This window comes from Pempheris klunzingeri, chromosome 14 (assembly GCF_042242105.1).
Source record: "Pempheris klunzingeri isolate RE-2024b chromosome 14, fPemKlu1.hap1, whole genome shotgun sequence".
Lineage (NCBI taxonomy): Eukaryota > Metazoa > Chordata > Actinopteri > Acropomatiformes > Pempheridae > Pempheris > Pempheris klunzingeri.
Genome location: NC_092025.1, coordinates 19,170,689 through 19,191,316, shown reverse-complemented (window position 1 = coordinate 19,191,316; position 20,628 = coordinate 19,170,689). Strand labels below are relative to the sequence as shown.

At 41.9% G+C, this 20,628-nt stretch overlaps 1 protein-coding gene across 1 annotated transcript; it reads right to left on the bottom strand.

Annotated features, from left to right (window-relative positions):
• Nucleotides 1-6,817: 6,817 nt before the first annotated feature.
• On the bottom strand, nt 6,818-20,415 carry LOC139213276 (pterin-4-alpha-carbinolamine dehydratase 2-like). The gene is made up of 4 exons (XM_070843936.1): nt 20,226-20,415; nt 18,766-18,897; nt 8,717-8,797; nt 6,818-7,014 (listed from the first exon to the last, which is right to left on the bottom strand). The coding sequence occupies exons 1-4, from the start codon at nt 20,337-20,339 to the stop codon at nt 6,919-6,921; spliced, it is 423 nt and encodes a 140-aa protein (XP_070700037.1). The 5' UTR covers nt 20,340-20,415; the 3' UTR covers nt 6,818-6,918.
• Between the last annotated feature and the right edge of the window lie 213 nt (nt 20,416-20,628).

Below are 20,628 nucleotides of genomic sequence, written 5' to 3'. Positions count from 1 at the left end.
CATACTTGCAATTTCAACTTACCTCTCTTGCTAATCCTCTTCCTGGTCTACGGGCAAAAGGATCAGTGAGGGAGCCGGTGTCTATTTATACTTCCTGGTTCTACCATGTTTGAGGAACAGGTGAGGGTAATTTATGTGTGTTTTTGATTAAACATATTTTTCTGAAGCTAATGATTACACATTTGTTTGGCATTGTAAATTATTGGTAATTTGTGAGCAAAGCTGTATATATTGTAAATATCTATGTTGCCAAAATGTGGACTGTGTATGTGTGTTTATGGTGAGCTCCCCTGCTATTGGTCTAGTCCAATTAGTTACTGGAGGGTATATAAGGGGTGGTTGACACTCCAGCCCAGCGGGTGGTGGTAATGCACCAATACGCTGGTTTACAAACTGTCAATACGATCCAAAGAAGAAAATATAAATTTATGTTGGAATTAGCATTAAAAGTAGGTACACCCTGTAATCAGTAAGAGTCAATGGGCTTAGACAGGGTAGGGAGGTCAGTTGAGGGAAGGACTAACACATCATTGGTTTTGGTCGTTTTATGTAACTTATTGACAATACTAGAATATAAAAGTATGATAAGATGTGATGCTTTTAGGTGTCGTTTGTGTTGGACCTGCCATGGTGAGTTGAATATTCCTCAACTGAACTACAGTCAAATGAGGCACATGTTAACATAAAAAACAAAATTATTATGTGGATTTAATTCCTAAAGCACAAACATAAAATCTTTAAAAAGCAGGCTGGGTGAAGAGGCTCACAGAAATAATTTGTATAATTTTGACTGTTTCCAACAAAAAGTCCTTGAGCAAGACACTAACGCTGCTCACAATCCTGGAGAGGAGCATCATCCAAATTTCTCTGTATTTGACTTTAGTCAGCTTAAAGTCAAAATGATGATTCTGACATCATTTGCTATAATAAACCAGTGTTTATGCTGTACTGCAAAGAGTTTACTTTGATTTATGGAGCTGAAGATTTATCATAAAATACTGGATCACACAGTCAGAAGAGCATTTGGCTAATAACTGCATGCTGTTGCAAGCCAAAGTACAACAGCATGAATTACTATAATTACATGTGCACTGAGAAAATGATGTAATTACCACCAACTCTGTCTCAGTACCGCAGTAATTCTGACAAAGCGGACACATGACAGTCATTTTAGGATTAGTGATCGTGCTGAGTCGAACTGTAGTGACTTCACAGCCAAGTTTTTTTTTATGTGTGTGTCTGTGTTTAAGGCACTAAGAGAGATGTGGGTGGCTAAGTAAAGAATGAAACCCACTGCATGAAGGATCTGGTTCAACATACATTTATTTTGAAAGAAGCCAATTATATGACCTCTTAACTCATCAGAACTCCTCAGCAGCAGTTGTGTGCACAGTCAGGGTACTTTCATAGGGAGGGATATAAAAAAAATAAAAAAATCCTTAGCTTAGCCGTTGCTGTCTTTGAAACACCCACTTAGAGACACAGGGAATTCTGGGAGATGTAGGAAATCGGTAGATAAAACGCAACTGGGCATGAGAGAAAGTGGCTATGCTAAAAAGTATTACAACCTTATGGAAAACACATGTATATCAAATACTGAAAATACAGTGCATGTGTTCAAAAGAAGCAGTGGACGGATGAACGTTACATCCGTATGTGTTTTTGATGTCAGTCAAAACCATCAGTATTAATATGCTGTTATGATAACCTCTACTGGGAAGGGTTTCAACAAGAGTTTGGAACCTGACTGCTGGGACTTGCTCTCATTCAACCACAAGAGAATTAGTTAGCTCGGCGGCTGATGTTGGAAGGTGAGGCCTGGCTCATTCCAGTTCATCCCAAAGGTGTTGGGTCGGGCTGAGGTCAGGGCCCTGTGCAGGCCAGTCAACTTCTTCCACACCAAACTGAGAAAAAACATTTCTTTATGGACCTGGCTTTGTGCACAGGGACATGGCCATGTTTAAAACCGAAAAGGGCCTTCCCCAAACTGTTGCCGCAAAGCTGGAAGCACAGCACTTTATGGGTAGTAAACCATAAAGGAAAATCACTTCATTTTACTTAAAGTTCCAGTAGATTACACATTGTTGCTTTCCAGTCAAATACACATACATCCAAATGTGGTGATTTTACTTCTTTTTTTTGATAAACTGGATAATTCTACCTCTTATGTTGCATGAATTATTTAAAATCCCAATGGACTATCTTAAAAATGCTTTGTCACAAAGCTAATAATAGAGGTTTTTCTATCCCCTGAAAAGTTGACACTTGTAATGGATGTCTGTATTAAGGAGCCTCTCTGCTGATGATATTTTACTTCACTCTGGAATCAGCATGACAACCATTACTGTGATCCCTCGTATCCCAGAGAAAATGTGTTTTCCTTTTCACAAAAAAGGGCTCTTGATAACTTGTCTTTTAAATGGAAGAAGACAGCGTGAAACTGCCATTTATCAGTCAAACAGACAACAATATGTTTCTGTTCACACAGATGAAAACAGCCAGCAATCGTCCAGTAACTACTGCTGCACCACATGTACAAATGGGGTGCATTTGATCAAAAAACAAATGCCATACAAATGTCTCACCAAATATAAAGCTCCTGGTTGCTTTTTGGCATCAAGCACACACTGTGATTACTATCAGCACTGTGTCTGCAGCGAATCCCACAACAGACGAGCCCACATGCTAAACACTGGCCTGTGAACTCCCCCTGGAGACTCCAAAAGCAGACTTAAGTCAAGATTGACTTTCTCTGACCTTGTTATCTTTATTTGGCAGCATCAGATTGCAACTACCGGTTGGCCAACCCATCTTCATATGGCCAAGGAGTGAAACCGTGATTCACACACTAGAGGAGGAGAAATATGGGCTGCTATCACGCACAGCAGCTACTTGGAAAAAGCCCAGAAAGCCTCTCTCCTGTTAGTGGTTTCTTCACTCACTCACTGATGAAACCCCCACTCCATCTCTCTCTTTCCCCTTCTGTCGCTCTCAGGGGAACCAGACATTTATACTGCGGAGAATTATTATTTTTCCATCTCAGGGTCTGCACAAAAAAAGGAAAAAAGGCATCCCCCACCTGGGCCGTCTCACTCATCTATTCTCGAGTCTGTTCCTTTCCACTCTTCTCTCTGCAATCTCTTACCCCCCCCCCAGCTGCCCCCAGCTGCCCCCCCCCCCCACACACACACACACACACATACACACTTTCTCTGACTCTTCTCTCTTCCTCATTCCTTCCCCTGCCTGTCTGTCTCCCTCTGGTTCTCGTGGGTGTGAGTGTGAGTGTGAGTGTGTGTGGAAGCTGGACTGCTGGCGGTGCAGAATTAGTAGGTGGAGCTGAAAACGGATTAAGGAGCCAGAATCCAGGGAGTTCACTAATGGGAAGGCTGGCTTGGCTGCCTGCTGCTTCTGTCCATCAGCTGAGGCCAATTATCTGAAGGGGCCACATCTGGCCTGGTCTGGCCCGGCCTGGCCTTGTAGGACTGTCTGATCGCTTAAAAGTCCGCCTCCTGCTCCTCCTCCTCAGAGGACACATGATGGTGGCCCAGCACTAAGAGAGGCTGAAAAAATTAGCCAATTAATTTATTAGTTGGGTGACAGAAATGAATCAACCACACAACCACTCTGATGATCATTTAATTCATGTATCAAGGAATATTTCCAAACACTCACTAGTTCCAGCTTCTCAGATGTGAGGATTTGATCGGTTTTAGATTGAGACAAGGAGGAAAGACAAGGAATCTGAAGAGCCTTGGTCTCTGCCAAACTATGGTGGGCATTCTTTTAGTAATTCCTCACGTCTTGCAAAATAAACAATAAATCTGAAACAAAATTGTATATTATACATATAGAAATGAAAGCTGGAAATGAAAAGTCAGTCAGACTCTTAACTGCTAAATCATTTATTAAAGCTGCATTTGATGAGATCTTTACATATATAAAACACCCGACTTCTCACTTGAAGATTTAGTAAATTCAATTGTTCTGCCTCAATAAAAGTCTCGAGGCATGCATCACATAGCATAATTTCTGATAATTCTATTTTTTTGTTATGTTTTTTGGTCTTACGGGAATATTTTGACATTTTGGGAAATACCCATATCTGCTTTCTACCAAGGGGTCATATGAGAAGATTGAGAACATAAGACTACAGCCAGCAGCCAAGTTCAAGATGAGCTGTTATCAGTTCCACCAAAGACAGATTTCCCCTCTAATCACATCAACATCACTCTTAATGTTTTTTCTTCATTCCTGCCCTATTAGTCACCTTATGACCCCTCAGATGTATCTGGCGATGGATTGGAAACCAATGGAATAAACTACCTAACTGCGTCAGTTAAATCCAGCTCCATTTTGACCAGTTAATAAACTGGCCAAAGGAGGAGATAGAGGAAACTGATATCAAGAGAAGGAAGCTCCTCACAATGCATGGAGGGATTCATCCCAAGTCCAGCACCCTGAGACTGTACACTAAGCAGAGCGAGGGAGGCTGAGGACTGGTGAGCGTGAGAGCCACTGTCCAGGACGAAACAGCCAAGATCCAGAAATACATCAGGTGCCCCCACGAAGATGAGCTGCCAAATGAAAACCTCAGGCAGTAGAAACCTGATAATGCAGAAGAGGAGGATGACGCTTCCAGGAGGGACAAGCCCCTACACGGCATGTACCACAAACAGATAGAGGAGTTGGCTGGTATCAAGAAATCCTACTAGTGACTGGAAAGGGCTGGGTTAAAAGATAGCACAGAGGCACTCCGGGTGCAGGCTCCAGGAGCAGGCTGTGCAGAGATGCTCCTGAAACAATCCAACACATAATAGCAGGGTGTAAGATGCAGGCAGGAACAGCGTACAGGAGACGCCATAACTGTGGCCAGCATAGCATCTGCCTTGAGTATGGGCTGGAAGTCCCAAGGTCACAATGCAACATTGGGAAGAAGGAACACCAGAAGCTCCAAAACTACCAGGGGCTGAAAGAGGAGCTAGAAAAGATGTGGGTAGTGAAGGCAACAGTGGTGCCAGTGGTGACAGGAGCACTGGAGGCCGTGACCCACAAACTGAGAGGGTGGTCCCAGCAGATTCCAGGTACAACATCTGAGGTCTCTGTCCAGAATCATCGCTCAAACTCTACCTCTGGTAGAGGACCCTGAGCTTGAGGAAGACACACCACCATCCCCAAGGGGAGATAGCGAGAAGGGGAATTTTTTTATATATCCTTGTCATTTTTTACTTTTATTTAAGCAGGCCTAGATACTCCTGGCCGTTAGCGCAGTGGATAATTGCGCATGCCATTGGCCTGGGGAACCCGGGTTCAACTCCCTCCCAGTCCCGGCTACCAAAAATGCGCGAGGGTTGCGTCAGGAAGGGCAGCCGGTGTAAAAAACTAACGCCAAAATCTACAAGCGGATCATCTGCTGTGGCGACCCTGGAAGGGAGCAGCCAGAAAACGGACAACATTTAAGCAGGCCTAGATCAGATGCACTAGTTTTCTAATTCTGGTCAGGACTTGACTTTACAGATGACTGAACAGAGGGTTAAGTGCTCCCAAATCATTTTTGTAATATGATATACAGTATATCTAACTTTGAGCATGTGCTTTAGCCTCACTGACATGTGTGGGCCTGGACGGCCTTGACTGTAAAAAGGCAAAACTATATGAAAAGCTGACAAATTATTTAATCTAATGTAAATGCAATTGTCTATCGTCCATGAGGTTCATGTTACCATGTTAGTCAAAGCCTAAACATTATGGGAAATGGAACTTAAGCAGGAACATCCATCTGAAAAAAAACATACTACGCACCAGCTTTTCAACTTGACCTGCCTAAATGAGAGGTCATTTGAAAAGCAGAGAACACACTCACCCAACCAAGTATATAGTCAAAAAGTGAGCTTAAGAAGTGTTGGAAGGCAGATTTTCTAACCCTTGGACAGAGCCAGGCCAGCTGTTTGCCCCCACATCCAGTCTTTGTGCTCTGCTAAGCTAACTGGCTGCTGGTTGTAGTTTCATGTTTACCATATGGACACTAGAGTGGTGTCAATCTTCTCAGCCAAAACTCTGCGGAGTTGTCCCAGAGTTGTTCGACTGTGCAAATGCAGCTTCCCTCTTTCGTTCTTTCAGCTACTTTTTTGAAAAAATTGCCGTGCAGAAAACCATATCGTCATGTCCCATGTTGTAAGTGCAAGATGCTACAATCGAAATGAGGCCTAATTCAGATTATCCAAATGGAATATACTGACATGCTGACGACTTGAACATAGTCCTACTGATTTGGCTTTTATTACACTTCTTTCTCTTCGCTGAGCTTCTCCTGATGGTGTTCCAGTCAGGAAAACACAGCAGACCAATCTGACTCGTCCCTTACCAAACCGTAAATCAACTAAATGCCCTTCCTACTGACTTTGACCCTCATTTTGCTCCAGTCTCCAGAGCCAAAATGAGAACATGTGGTCTGGTGGAGGACTGACAAAGCATCCTCTGGATCATTGGCAAGTACAGGACAGAGTGCTGCAGAGCAATTACACTCTTTTGTGTGTGAAAATAAATCCTGCTGAAAATAAGAAACCCACACAGCCACACACACAATGAACTCAAATCTGCCAGAATCCGTCAGTGGTGGAATCCTGAACCTAAATCACAGAGCTGTTTTCTTCAAAAACTGAGAAATCTTATTTCATTAAAGAGTCAGTGCAGGGCTACATATAATAAATACATTACAAGGACAACACTGTTTTACAAAATCAAAGTTTTATTCTTACAAGTCTTATCAAAATGGAATATTTTTCTCTGTCAATTTTATCTGAAACAAACCCAGATATCTATGGATCAACTGGAGACAGAAAATCTATTTTCTCTGGGACTAAAAGAGCAGAGTTTAGACTGAAAGCAAGCAAAATAAACTGATTAAAGACAAAAACATTACATTGAAAGTGCAATTTTGTCAATAAACTTGGCCATTTTGATGTCCCGTTTTGACAGTCCCCCACAGTCATGTGTAGTCAGTGTAATCTGGACCTGTGAGGACACAAACACATTATTTGCAATATTCAATGCATATTATTTATTTCACATCACATTTAGACAGCAAAGAAGCATATCTGGTCAAAATCATTACATTTAAAAGGTGAACCGCATGTGAATCAATATAGGAGAAGAAGATTATGCTGAAGAAGTTTTTTTTTTGGACGTCACTTGTAACTTCTGACTACAGTTGCTGTTCACCAAAAAGATACAAACTTTTCAGAGTCACTACAGGAGCTCAGTATTACGGGGGGGTTGGGTGTTGGAGGTATTTTTTGACCACTAACAGTTTATCTCCAGCGTCTCCAGGTATGGTGCGGGTTGCCAGTTTAAGCCGGCGAACACAGGTTATGGTTTGGCCTCTGTGTGACTTCACTGCGATGACAAGACTTGAGGAAACTGCTTGCAGGCACTATGTCCGGCTGTTGTTGCCAAAAAATAGTTAGTTTCTGTTTATTGAGCTTTAGAGCTGTTGGGTTTTTAACTTTGGACAGAAAGTTTGTCAGATTATTTATTGTCAAATGTAGACAGCAAAGAAAGATATCGGATATAGGTAAAAAAAGAGGTGAAGCTGATTATAATGAAGAAGTGGTTTCTAGGTACTTTTCTGTATTCTTTTTTGCCAAAAAGTGGTTTTGACACACTGCTCCCCATAAAGCCATAAATTGTTGTTATTAGGTCTCTGTTTAGTGAGCTTTAGATTACTTTTTGTAAACTATGCACAGACATTTTTGGAAGGAAAGAGATATTTTCCTGTTGTTTGGGAGGAACTGTGTTAAATTCAGGGAACATCCAACTCTACGTCCAGCAGGATGCATTCAAGTGTACTTGAACTTCATATTCTGGGCTCCACCCACTGAGGTTTGACTCAGCCAATGAGGTTACTCCCTGGCGTGCTGCTCTGGGCAGGAAAAACTTTTTGCAACTCACAATTTATCATAGCGAGCCAAAAAAACAGAATAGAGCATGAACGAATATTAACAGAATATTACCAGTAGCTCAGTATACATCATCTATTTGTCGAAGCTGAACCTCAGTTAGAGTGGGATTTATGTGTAAGTGTCTGGTGGAAAGTGCTGTGGGGGCCCAGAGACCTGTAGCACCATTCTACAGCCACTTTAATAAAGAGTGGATTAGGAGCAGCATTCCTGTCAGAGCGGCCCTGGTCTGCCACACAGTAACTCAGTGGCTACAGCTTAATGCCGAGAGATTTTCAGGGACTGGGTTTGTCATATCAACCACTACTTTATTTCTGAGGCAGAGAAAGTGAGAGTGTGCGTGAGCGTTGGGGCTGTGGGGGTTTCGTGGAGGGGAGCTGGAGATATTTGCAGAGCTTTTCACAAGAAAAACGATGGGATTACAGTGTGAAGCTACTGCGTTTTTTTTGTCATTCTAACTAGCGGAGTGTGTTTCAGGCTTTCAGTGGAGAGCACTCCAGAACCAGCGAGGATTGTTTGACATGAAAAAATCTGACTTTATCCAGGGTTGATTGATCTCGGTGTCTCTGCAATTTGTTATAAACCAACCGTGGCCTTGTAAATATGGCACTAACTCAAACACATAGCCATGATAACAGTGTTTGATTCTACAAGCCGCGATTTCTGTAATGGATACGGAACAAATGCTGCACTGAAAGTGACTCCTCAATCACTATTACAAATTGTGATTTGGGCCATAATGTAGAGAAAGTTATTACCTTATTATAAACATTGAACCATTCTGGGTGATGGTTCATCTTCTCTGCCTGCAGAGCCACCCGTGACATGAAGCCAAAAGCCTGTTTGGAAAGAAAAAAAATCAACGTCAATCAAAACCAATTCAGGAAGTGAATTTCTCTAGAAAAACTACACAGCTATTACAATAAAAAAAAGTTTCTTAATGTAATTCTTTGTGTCACTTTTTGGCATAAATGGGTTGGTAAAAACAAAAAAAAAACTTTTATATAATAGTTTAGACAAAAACTAGATGTTATAACCCCCCATAAAGGTAGGATTTATTATAGGGATGTTGCTTTAGGTTGCATTACTTTGGGCCCTAATATACTGGCAACATGTTGCCTGCAAACTATTCTTCATTTTTTCACATTTCATACACTTTAATATTGTAGAGTAGAAAAAAAAGAACATTTTTTAGCTATACTGCAAAATCTTGTAGCACAAAAACATCCATCTCTAAACCTGACCTGACCCTATTTGGCATTTTTATCTATCTTTATGGGTTGATTCATTACAGTGTGAGCAGGCTGTGAGATTATGTCAAACATAATCAGTTTATACTGCAGCTGCCACTTAAGCATGCCAGCAGGAAGAGTAATAGTTGTGGACAAGTACATTAATGAACACTGAATATTTCAATCGGAGAAATCGTTCAATTTAAAGAATAATTGCACTTGTGTCAATGCTGGGCGGTAAGAGGGAAAGGAGAGACGAGTTGCTCAGCTCCAGAGCGTATATAGTTCATATGTATCATCACATTTAAAAAAATGACTCCAGATTTTTTTTTTTATCAAAACAGCTGCCGATTAATCCTCTGGATCAATTATTGAAGATGTAAGGAGAAAAAAAAAGTGAAACATGTAGCAGCACACACATAAAGCCAAAGGAGCAATGCTGCCATCCGAGGCACAGAGAGGCAGAGGCCTGTAGAAACCCCTTATGAAGGCATGTATGTGCATACTTCCACACCCACAGCAGACAGCGTGCAGGCACACACTCAGAAACATGCACACTCTTCATATTTCAAGTTGGGCATGTGGCTCTCTCCAATCACAGGCCATCCAGGGAGTGATTACGGTTATTCTAATTATCTACAAAGAGGAGAGTGAAATCCCTCGTCATGCTCACTGTGAGGAGAGGAAAAAAAAAAAAATCAGGTAGACCTATTTCAGAGCAATTTCCCACTGCAATCTCAATTAAGCCTCTAAATACTTCCTCCCTGCCTAATTAAATCAACTGAAACGCCATTGTTTACAGGCCATGGCTGCGGCCCCATCCACCACCTGACATGACGAAACAGAATTACTCTCGCAGAAGAAATTGCGTTAAGCCTTTTTAGTGCGTTGTTACCAATTTCTGAGACGTCCTGTTCATTCCCCGTGCAGCGCGACGGGTGTAACACGATCGGCAGCTTGATCAAATTGGTTATCAAGGAAACCGTCTCCTGATCAATTTAAGTAATTGGCATATTCCTGCAACTTGACCCCACTGGCACCAATTTGGAGAGCGAGGCGGTCTGCTTTTTCTCAGTTCTCATTGGCTCTAATGGAGATGGTTAAGCAGCCTGTCATGTCAGGTGTTGTCCAAACATGTCCACTCTCTCTGAGGGCCGAGCTCCGGCTAATCTGCTGAGGAACATTGAGTGACAGCTAAAAGGATTCTGTGTGAACACTTAAGGGTTCCTGCACATTGTCCCATTTCAAAACACCATGTTCCTTAAAAAAAAAAAAAACTCACTTTCCAGCCTGGACTCTGTTATGGAACAAAAACACATCCCTTGGCATTTCAAGGCAGTCCTCATTGGCCAAACATATATGTTGGCTGATAAGTAACAACTGTAAATCTGACTGAAACAAACTGTTTTCAGGCTCCTGGCCTTGATCGGCATGCATGAATAATGGATATACTTCCCTCTTTAATGCAGGGAGGATACTTTTTAACACTAAATGTCGGCCAAGTGGGTCACACCATTTCACAGCTACATTATCACAATAACCCCCATGATATTACAACAGGTCTGCAACTGCAAACATCTGCAGTCACATCTGTATGATAACATTTCCACAGATTTCCAGACTTGGCAGAGGAAGGAACCTGCAGTCTTGACCAATAATCGGTCACTTCAATTCAGTTTTAATTCATGAAGTATATTTTTCTTCCAAAGCAAGCTCATGGCGTGATGAAATTGATGATTAAGAACAAATGCTGTATTAGTATCCATATAAGTGTGTTTTTTTTTTGCGCTTTGAATCAATAGAATTGACAGTGAAGCAACCCCAACCAGAGCTTACACTCATTATCCAAACTTCAAAGTGCTGTACAATATGCCACACTGCTTTTACTGAAAAATTACATGTCCCCATTTGGACCTCATTGATGTGCATAGGAACCACATAGCAAAATGGATGGAGGAAAGCGGAATGTGAAACAGAAGATGACAAGTTCAGCCTATATGCAACATGAACCCTCTTCACGTCCCAGGAAAAGTGGGGAGAGAAAAAGCAAGTAAAAGCGGTAATCTCTCACTACAAATGAATGGGGTCAAATGTCCAAAAAATCCTGAAATCCTGAAAAGGCCTGAAAAGTCATGCCCTACATCGGCCTTCTTCTCTCTCGGGTGGTGGTCCCTCGGGGGCAGTAAGGAGAGTAGCAGGACACAATACTGAAGAAGTGGCAGTCCTGTGCTTGTCTGTCACCTGCAGGTCAACTCAACGCTCTCCACTTGGGCAAAACAAGAAAATAAAACCAACCCTCAACTCCCAGCTGAGGTCTTAAGTCAACAGAGGTCAAGGACTCTCCCTCTCAAAGTGCTTTGTTTACCCCATTTGTATTGTGCGGGCCACACTTCTCGAGCCGACAGGTCAGCCAGCCAGTCGGCTATCCGCCCATTCAGCCAGCCAGCCAGCCGTTCTCTCCAACTGGCCAAACAAGCTGTAGCTGTCAGAGTCAGATAATTTGACATGACATTACACAGGCCCCCATCTCAAATAATCAGAAACACCCGACGGCAGACCCCCGCTATGCCCCTTTCCCCATGTACTCGCTTTTGAGGAGCCGATTGGGTGCTATTACGGCATGATTGTCATACAACACTGGATGAGACAATTTGACGTGGAGCGGAGTGGTGTTCTCTGTCTCATTGCGGCCGTGGGCTGGAATACAGGACTCAGTTTCAAACACATGTGTCTGTTATTTACAGATCGGTTTTCCACCGCCGCGCGGTCCAGGGGCTTAGAAACGCCTGCTCTGTCTTGCCAGGACTAAGTGCATGCAGATTGTGCCTACCCTTACTAGTCTCTGACAGACACACACATGTACACTGATGCATGTACGAATGCACATATGCAAACCTCCTCAGCATACACACAAGTATGTGCCGACACACACATGAAGACAAGCCGCTCTCCTCCATTACACACCACCATGACTACCCGATGATTACCCTGCGAGCCCCATCATCACCCGCGTCAGCGTCAGTCCCCTGGAAAACCTTTGCTCGTCCGCAGTGAAAGGCAAGAACGCTGTGAATTGCACGGTGGTGGTGATGATGATGATGATGATGACGACCACACCTCTTATGTCTCATTTCAGCTCTTCACAAGCTTCCAGCTGGCTGGACAAGGCTGCCTGCTAAGTTGACATGTAACTTAAAGCAAAACATTGAATAATTATGAAGCAAAGGTGCCAAGCCCTGGAATTCTTTCATGTAGTGGAGAGAGCTCTGCTGGGCATGTCTAACATCTCACATTAACGCGCTTAAAGCTGAGAAACGCATAGAAAAACTTCAATTTGATACTCTGACAAAAGGTGATGCCGGCTGCGAACACCCATTAAGTGACTAATATCCTGTGTAACAAATGTTCATGCAGGTCGACTCCTGTCTATGTAAAGAGTATCATGTAATGCTCAATGATGGCGTTAAGGCCATATTATGCAAACCCCCTCATTAACTGCAGGGTTACCAGCAAGGGCTTAAAAAGACATTGGGCTCGTCAAAAGACGGCAGACGTCAGGGCCATCTTATCTTACCCAAGGACTGATAGCCAGATTATCTAACCACCTCCGCTTGGGCGCCACACCTCACGGTTTCCCCTGAGCCATTTTCACAAGATGAGATGAATGCGCGACGCCTCCAGTTCCCAGGGAAAGTTCCATTTTGGAGCAGAGGTGGGAACTGAACACCGCTGAGCCGATTAACCAGCCTCTCACGCTGAGTAAGGGATACGGTGTGAGCGCTTGTGTAGGGTGATTATGTATACATGGGAGTGTCAATACTAGGGTTTAGATATGGAGATTTAAAGGCTGATGGACTTATTTTTGAAAGTACCTTAAACATTTTAGACAATTTTGCACATTCTCATGCCAGAAAATGACCACTTTTCTGTGTTTCCAGAACTGTATTTTTGTCAGAGTGGAAGAGCTGCTGAGACAGTTTATTTACAAACCATAACTGTCCACTGACAAAATTCTTTGAGGGTTAGCGGCTCTTTAAAAACAAGTTCACCCACCGCATCCATTCCATATTAAGAAACTCTGGGACACACCGGGAACCAAATGTACATATTTAATTAAATGAATTACGGCTAATTATTTCCAATACTGGCAAATGTATCCATTCATTTATGAATTAGTAATGGAACCGTATTTAAAAGTATTCATAAAAAAAATACAAATAAAGCCATGCTGCAACCAACAAATGCAAATAATTTTTACTTGATAACTGATTAATGTGATAAATGTGAACAACAGTGCAAAGAAAACACAGATGAATTATTAATTTGGTATATTGTTTGTATGTCAGAGGAGAACTTCATAGGTTGGGAGCACAACGAGCTGATATCAAGACCGTGGCATAATCATTCATCAGTGTAATCCCTTGTGCATGCATACTGTGAGAGACGGGGTTATGTGTGTGTGTGTGTGTGTGTGTGTGTGAAGCAGGAGGGGGATGGCTCAGAGTTTGGTTTACCCAGGGGCTCAGTTTTAGTTGTAGGACAACTTATTCAACACGAGCAGAGCAAGGCCCGCAACGAGAGGCAGAGGCTTGAAGGAGATTTGGTGGAGAGGGAGCCCCTGACTGAATATAAAAAGGGGGGATCAGCCTCAGAGAGCGGAGCGGAGGGAGCGGAGGGAGCTGTCGGGAACACAGCGGCGCTCTCCTCAGTCTCAAAATTGGAACTTAAGTCCAGAAGCCGTGTGGACGCTGCAGCTTTTTCCTGTGCTTGTAATGCGGTTTTAGTCTGTGGTGAACCTCAACTTTGGTGTGTTGTTTGTCTCAACTTTGTGTCATATTCTTTTACGTTTTTGTTGCATTCTTTTTTTGGACAAATATGACTGTAAATGCTGTGAATTGTAAAAGTATCACTTGCTGTTTCATTTATTTATTTCAGAAAGCATTTTGACACAGAAAAGCTTCCTAATAGGACCTCAAATCAGCTTCTAAAGCAGCTCTGTGGAGTTTTACTGCATCAGTCTGTGACATTTATGAGCTCATTTTGAGGCTGGATGTGGCCAACTAACTCACTTCCCGCTCCATGAATTATTTGGATGCCTGACTGCTGACCCTTTCAAACTGATCTGTTGATATACATCTTTGCATCTTATGTATGGACATGTACAGAAGTCACTGGCAGGTCAGGTGAACATTATGCAGCAATATAGCCCCCACTAGGAAGATACCACTGAGTGAGTGATCCAAATATTTACTAAGGATGTAGTCTATTGTATCATATTGGTTAATACAGCAACGTATCCTGTGAGTCCTTACACCCCCTCCACTCCAAATACCTCTAATGAATGCTGATTTGACTTGAAGTCACCATTGCTCATTACTAACGCTTTGGTAGCCATTATAACTGCATAGTAGCTGTAGCTGCTGCACATTTAAACTCAACCATTCGGCTGATGATTCGCTCTGTTATTCCTAAATTAGCACCCTAGATAAAGCTAAAGCTATAGTTTTATTATCTGCAGGATAATGTTATTTAATTGGTCAATTAATCAATAATTTAGTCTTCAAAATGTCGAGATTTCCCATAATCCAAAGTGATTGTTGAATAACACTCAAATATTCAAAGCCTGCACTCCACACACAGACATTTACCTGACTAAACACTTCTCTCTTAAGTAAGGAGGGGCTTGTTCACTTCGCAGGAGAGACTCGAGACAATAACCAGCCATGTATTCCATCCTAAATGCAGCTTGTGAGTGATTTTTTTTCTCATCACTGCAAGACTGAATATTTGTGGGGAAAGATGGATGCCATCGTTGTCAACTTCAGCTAACACAACACAACAGTTGAGCATGCACAGCTCACCCCCCCTACACACACACACACACACACACTAACTGCATCTTATGGTTACCCTTTTCACTTTTCACCCATTTCAGTGTCGCATGAATGTTTCCACTTCATCCACTGAAATGTGAAGCAGATGGTCAGCTGTAAACATACATAACATAAAGCTTGATGCGTAAACAATATCAGTGACCGCAACTTAAAAACAAGCACAATTCTAACCAAAATGTACAATATTAAAGACACACACACAAACAGATATTTCCACATATGATTGCAGGGATTCTCACTGACCAAAGCGACTCCAGAAGGAGGATTTTACCCCTCAAACCTGATTAAATATCACCGGACTTAATGAGGAAAATAACTCTCATACTACTGCCATTCACAACGCACAGTTTACCCGCATGCCGCAGATAAATTCCTGAGCTGCTCACAACAGCATCATAACACTTTCCACTTGCTGTAATCAAACAAAAATAAACTTGGAGAAGCAAATCCAGCTGTCATCCTCTTTTTTTTTTAAGTTAATTTGCATGAGTGGCTCTGTGCCTCATGTATTCAGCTCCACTCCAACAAACTGCCACTGTGGACACACAGTCATTGACACACCTCTACCGCCCCCTACAGACAACAAGAGGAAGCGTTTCAACTCACAGGGAGGGGATTTGTTATTCTCATTATAAACTCTCGGGGATCTGATTTCCTCAAGCCCATCACTCGGAGATAAGTGGCGAATGGAGATCGGCCAGCATGTCGCTCCTCATCTTCATTCCTCTCTTTAAGAACCCCTTTAAGAACAGCCATGAAAAACTAGAGCTGGAGTTTTTGTGAAAATGCATCAGAGAAGTGGGGAGGGTTGGCTGAGAGAGAATAAAAGAGTGAAAGAAAGAAAGAAAGACAGAGAGAGTTGCCAGCATGTGAAATTGGAACAACATGAGCTCCTTCGACCAATAACATGGGGCACAGAGTGGGAATGAGAGACAGACAAAGACAGAGAGACAGAGACGGGAAAGGAGGGTGGCAACGAGTGCTGCACATCTACCAGAAAGAATGATGGGGTTGTTAGTGGTTTGTGAACCAGATGAAACATTTTAACCAATTTGATTGTTTGTGAAAGAAATCATTCTGATCGAAACCCCAATTGCTGCCAACTGGCTGCCTGGCGTGTCTCAGCGTAATGCATCCTGACGCGTCGGGGTAAGAGGAGAGGCTTTAGAGCCGGGAGGAGCAGATGGGGGAGGTCAGCGCCCGCCCCTCGACTTCAAACACGGGGAAGTGTAAAAACAGACTATTTTAGGGGCTAAAACAACTAACGACAGGATTAGAGGAAGTCCGCTAAGTGGCCTTGAGATGTTGCAGTTTACTTCGCCAAATGCTGAGGCAAAGCAGCAGACTGGCGACCAAACACTGTGCCAAAACACATTTACATATACATTTTAGTGTTTCTTTTACCTCCAGAGGTAACAGAGCTGGTGTTAGCTGGCATGTAGGTCAATGTAAGTGTGATGTTGTTGAGACAGTCCATTTTTTTCTATCTGACCTACAGTGATGTGATAAACCGCACCTGTCTGGTACAACAAGCACATTAAATGTTAGATCATATAACACTCCAATGTACTCCGAAAAGAAATCCTTTTCACAATAAAAACACAGTACAAATACACGTCATGTGTGATATGTTCATTTACTAGCTTTTTTTTCTGGGGCTTTCAGTCACATCCCATGGCTTTAACTACAGGCCAAATGTGAAGGGACCAAATTAGGGTCACAATAATGGGACAGATGACCATAGAATACAGCTGAAAGCACCAGAAAAAGCTAGTAAGTGGATCTTGAGCTTAGAATATTCACCAGAAATACAATTTATACTGCATTTCCATGATTTGACAAGCTTTGGTGAATTTTACGCAAGTGCAGAATGTCGTAAAAAGAGACCAACTAAACACACACTGTGTCAGTTCTACTTTACTGCTATTTTACTCCTGTTTGTATCTGTTTTCACTTTTTCTGTTTTAAACAATCCACGTGCAGCGTCCTTGGGTGGCTTAGAAAGCGCTTCGAGCTAATTATTGTGTTAATAACAATATGCAAAGGATGCACACAGATATTATGTCAAAAGCTCTGATATGAACCCACAACTTGCTGAGAACTGACCAACACGTGTTTGTAGGATAAAGCAACAAAAGCTGTAGAGTTTCAAAATTTGGCACTGAATGCTTGTTTAGCTTCAGCGTCTGGTTTAGTTAGCCTCTGATCAAATATTTCCTGATATGAATCATAACTTTGTTTGGTTTGGACTGTATTTTATTTGGGAAAAGTTGTTGCTCAGCTGCTCATTTTGAGACAACGTTAAACACTGAAGTACTGAGGAGTCGGGCATGTTTCGCAAACATGAAAAAGCAGAGATGAGTTTCATGTCGTTGTCTGAGGAAAGAGAGTAATTCAGTTGAATTAAAACAGATTGGTAATGAAAAGACTATGAGAACACAATTTTACTAAGTCAGATTATTTAGTCAGTGAAGGGACACAAAGAATAAATCTGTCTTTCATGTATATTATTTACCACATATAGATAAATCATCAAAATCACTTTGGTATTATCAACCTAACATCACATGACTTTATGTCCTCTTTCACTTCCTCCATTTTCCAGCATGCACTGCTGCATCAGAGCCCCACTGATGGCTTCTATCATAAACCGCCTTTTAATAGTCAGCAGTACTTTTCTTTGCATATAGGAAGAAAAAAAAAACTCACAGACCAATTGAAACCATTGAAAGCAGAGAGGAACCTGCGCCCTGCTCCACCTGCAACCAATCAGCGTATAAACACGGATGAATTTGTGTGTTTCCGATGGTTAGCGAGACGGCCGTGAGTCTGGGGTCTGCACCCTGATCCCCATCAAACAAACCTCCAGCAAGCGAACAACAGCCCCCCGAAGACCACAGATTTCTACAAAAACTAAAAAAAAAAGGTTCATCCCAGACTCTACCAGATGTCTGGAATGAAAAAACTAAAAAGACAGAGGCAGATGTCAACTGCCTGTGTCTGTATTTGTGTGTGTGTGTGTGTGTGTTTCAATAATTTGAGGAGCAAAATTATTTTACTGAAACTTTTAGCTACGTGTTTGTATAACAGGAAACAGGAAATCATACTGACTTGACTGTTCCTGATCATTCAGTACAGACCTGACAGTGTTGATTTTACAGCAGAAACGATTAGTCGATTCATCGATCAACAGAATGAATCAGCAGCTATTTTGAAAATCAAATCATTGAATGATTTATTTTTCAAGCAGAAATGCCAAAAAGCATTTGGTTCCAGTTCCTTAAATGTGAGGATTTGCTGTTTTAAATCATTGTAAGTTGAATGTCTTTGGGTTTTAGACGGCTGATGTTACCTTGAGCGTTTGGAAACTGAGATAGACATTTTATTGACCAACCAAATAACAAAGTAATTCAGAAAATACTCAATAATGAAACAAATCATTATTTGTGGCACTAATTGATTTAACGGTCAGTCTTTTCTAAATTTAATCTTAGCCTTAAACCTGACTCTGAACCCGAAACTAAAGCAAAACAAGTGCTAAAATTTTACACTTTTACTAATTTTACAAAAATCTTCTAACATCATAAAGCGACACACACACACACACACACACACACACACACACACACACACACACACACACACACACACACACACACACACACACACACACACACACACCTGATTAAAGGTTTTAAAGTGAAGCTCTTTGAAGATGGCATCGCGGTTGTCCACCTCCACCCAGCCTGTGGCCCTGAGCTCCATCACCATCTGATCCCGGTCGGTAGAGGAGAGCCAGTGGGAGTCTGACGACTGGAGACAAACACACACAAAGCTCAAAATGCGTATATCATCTTTTTGTTGTTTTTGTCCCCATTATACATCAGAAAGAGACATTATTCTGTGTTTATTCTCTTTTCTCAGTCTGCTGTGCTGAGCTGTATAAGGCGCACTAAATATGAACACACTGTTGTTTTTGTGGAAATAATCTTTGTTTAATATCACATCTCTACAAATGACATTTTAACTGACAAATCAAATCAGAATCAACTTTATTTGGCCAAGTTTGTACAAGCAAACAAGGAATTTGACTCAGGTGAAACTTGTCTCTCTATATACAGTAAAAAAGTAAGAAATAAACTACAACAATAAGAATAAGAACAGGAACAATATACGTACTCATAACAACAAATTATATCATATATTATAGGGGTTTTTTTTGGAAGGGGTGGATTCTTCTAACACAGCCTGCAAGCTCAGTTCAAGCGTGCTGATTCAGCCTTTTCCTTCCACTGTGGAAGAACAGACTTTAAGTAAAGTTTGAGATCCGCTTCATTACAAATTCAGGTGTCACTTTCAGTGCTGCGTCCGCACGGTGGCAGCACAGCACCAATAATGAGTACTAAAGGTGTCCTAAACAGTAACCAAACTGGCAGTGGCCACACAGACATTAAAGTTATATGCATGTTACTGTGATATTCATATTTACCTGTATAATTACTGAGCGGGAATTCTCCATTATGCATTCAAAAATCACACCAAACTTCATTATTAATCCTGCATTGATTTAATATTTGTAAAACTCACACTCACAGTAATAAAAATAGAACAATTTTCTGACTTTTTACAACTCAATGTTCAATTCGGCAGCTTAATAATGCACACATTCAAACTCAATCTCGAAATCTTTAACTTTATAGCATCGCAAATGCTCACAGAATTGAAGTCCCAAATAACGAAATACACAAGGAGAGAAGAGGGCACGGGTGAACTCTTAAAGTCGAAATTTCAAGCTAATATTGTCTGGAGGCTTATATACAACAAAGTCTTTACGCCGAATTATAGCATTGCTCTGAAGAAATCCAAGGGTATATTCATATTCTGCTTCATACATAGGTCAATCTACAGTAATGCGTGTAGACATTAAATTCAGAGTATTTTGAATTGAGTTTGGCGTCCGTGCTTTTCATGCTACGCAGGGGAGATATCGCCGCTTGCCATTTCGCAGCCAACAAGTTTGTGCAGTTCTCGTGTGTCCCATGAGATTACACTGACATGCACATAACCCCAGCCTCGCATGGAGTGGATAAGATGCTTATGAATGCTAATGCTAAAACACCGACTGTCACTGCAGCACTCACCATTTTAGACGACTCGTTCCTGGAGAGCGGCGGCGGCAGCAGACTGCCCAGCCTCAGCAGGCGGCGGCAGGGCCATGAGCTGCTCGGCCTCAGGCTAAACATTAACCCTGACATAACCGGCGATTCGTCGGCTGTCCTCCTCCTCAACAACCACCTCTTCTGCTCCGTGCCTGTCCTCTCTCACTCTACCAGAGCTGTTCAGTTCAGTGCCTGAATAAAATCCCATATTTCCCACAGGAGTCTGGCTTGTGCCAAAATGACACCACCAGGTCTTGGTCAAACCAGCCCATCCTCTCAGTGATCATGACTAAATTAATACAAAATCATTTATTCTTAAAGGTGCATATTACTGCATATATCATACCGAAGACAACCTCTGATTATGTGTTTATATGAAATGACT

Coding starts and splice junctions, on each gene's coding strand:
- LOC139213276 (XM_070843936.1), bottom strand. CDS start 20,339: ATGTCAGGGTTAATGTTTAGCCTGAGGCCGAGCAGCTCATGGCCCTGC. Junction 18,898..20,225: donor GGAACGAGTCGTCTAAAATG/GTGAGTGCTGCA, acceptor GTTTGTCTCCAG/TCGTCAGACTCCCACTGGCT. Junction 8,798..18,765: donor ACTTTAAAACCTTTAATCAG/GTGTGTGTGTGT, acceptor CTTTCCAAACAG/GCTTTTGGCTTCATGTCACG.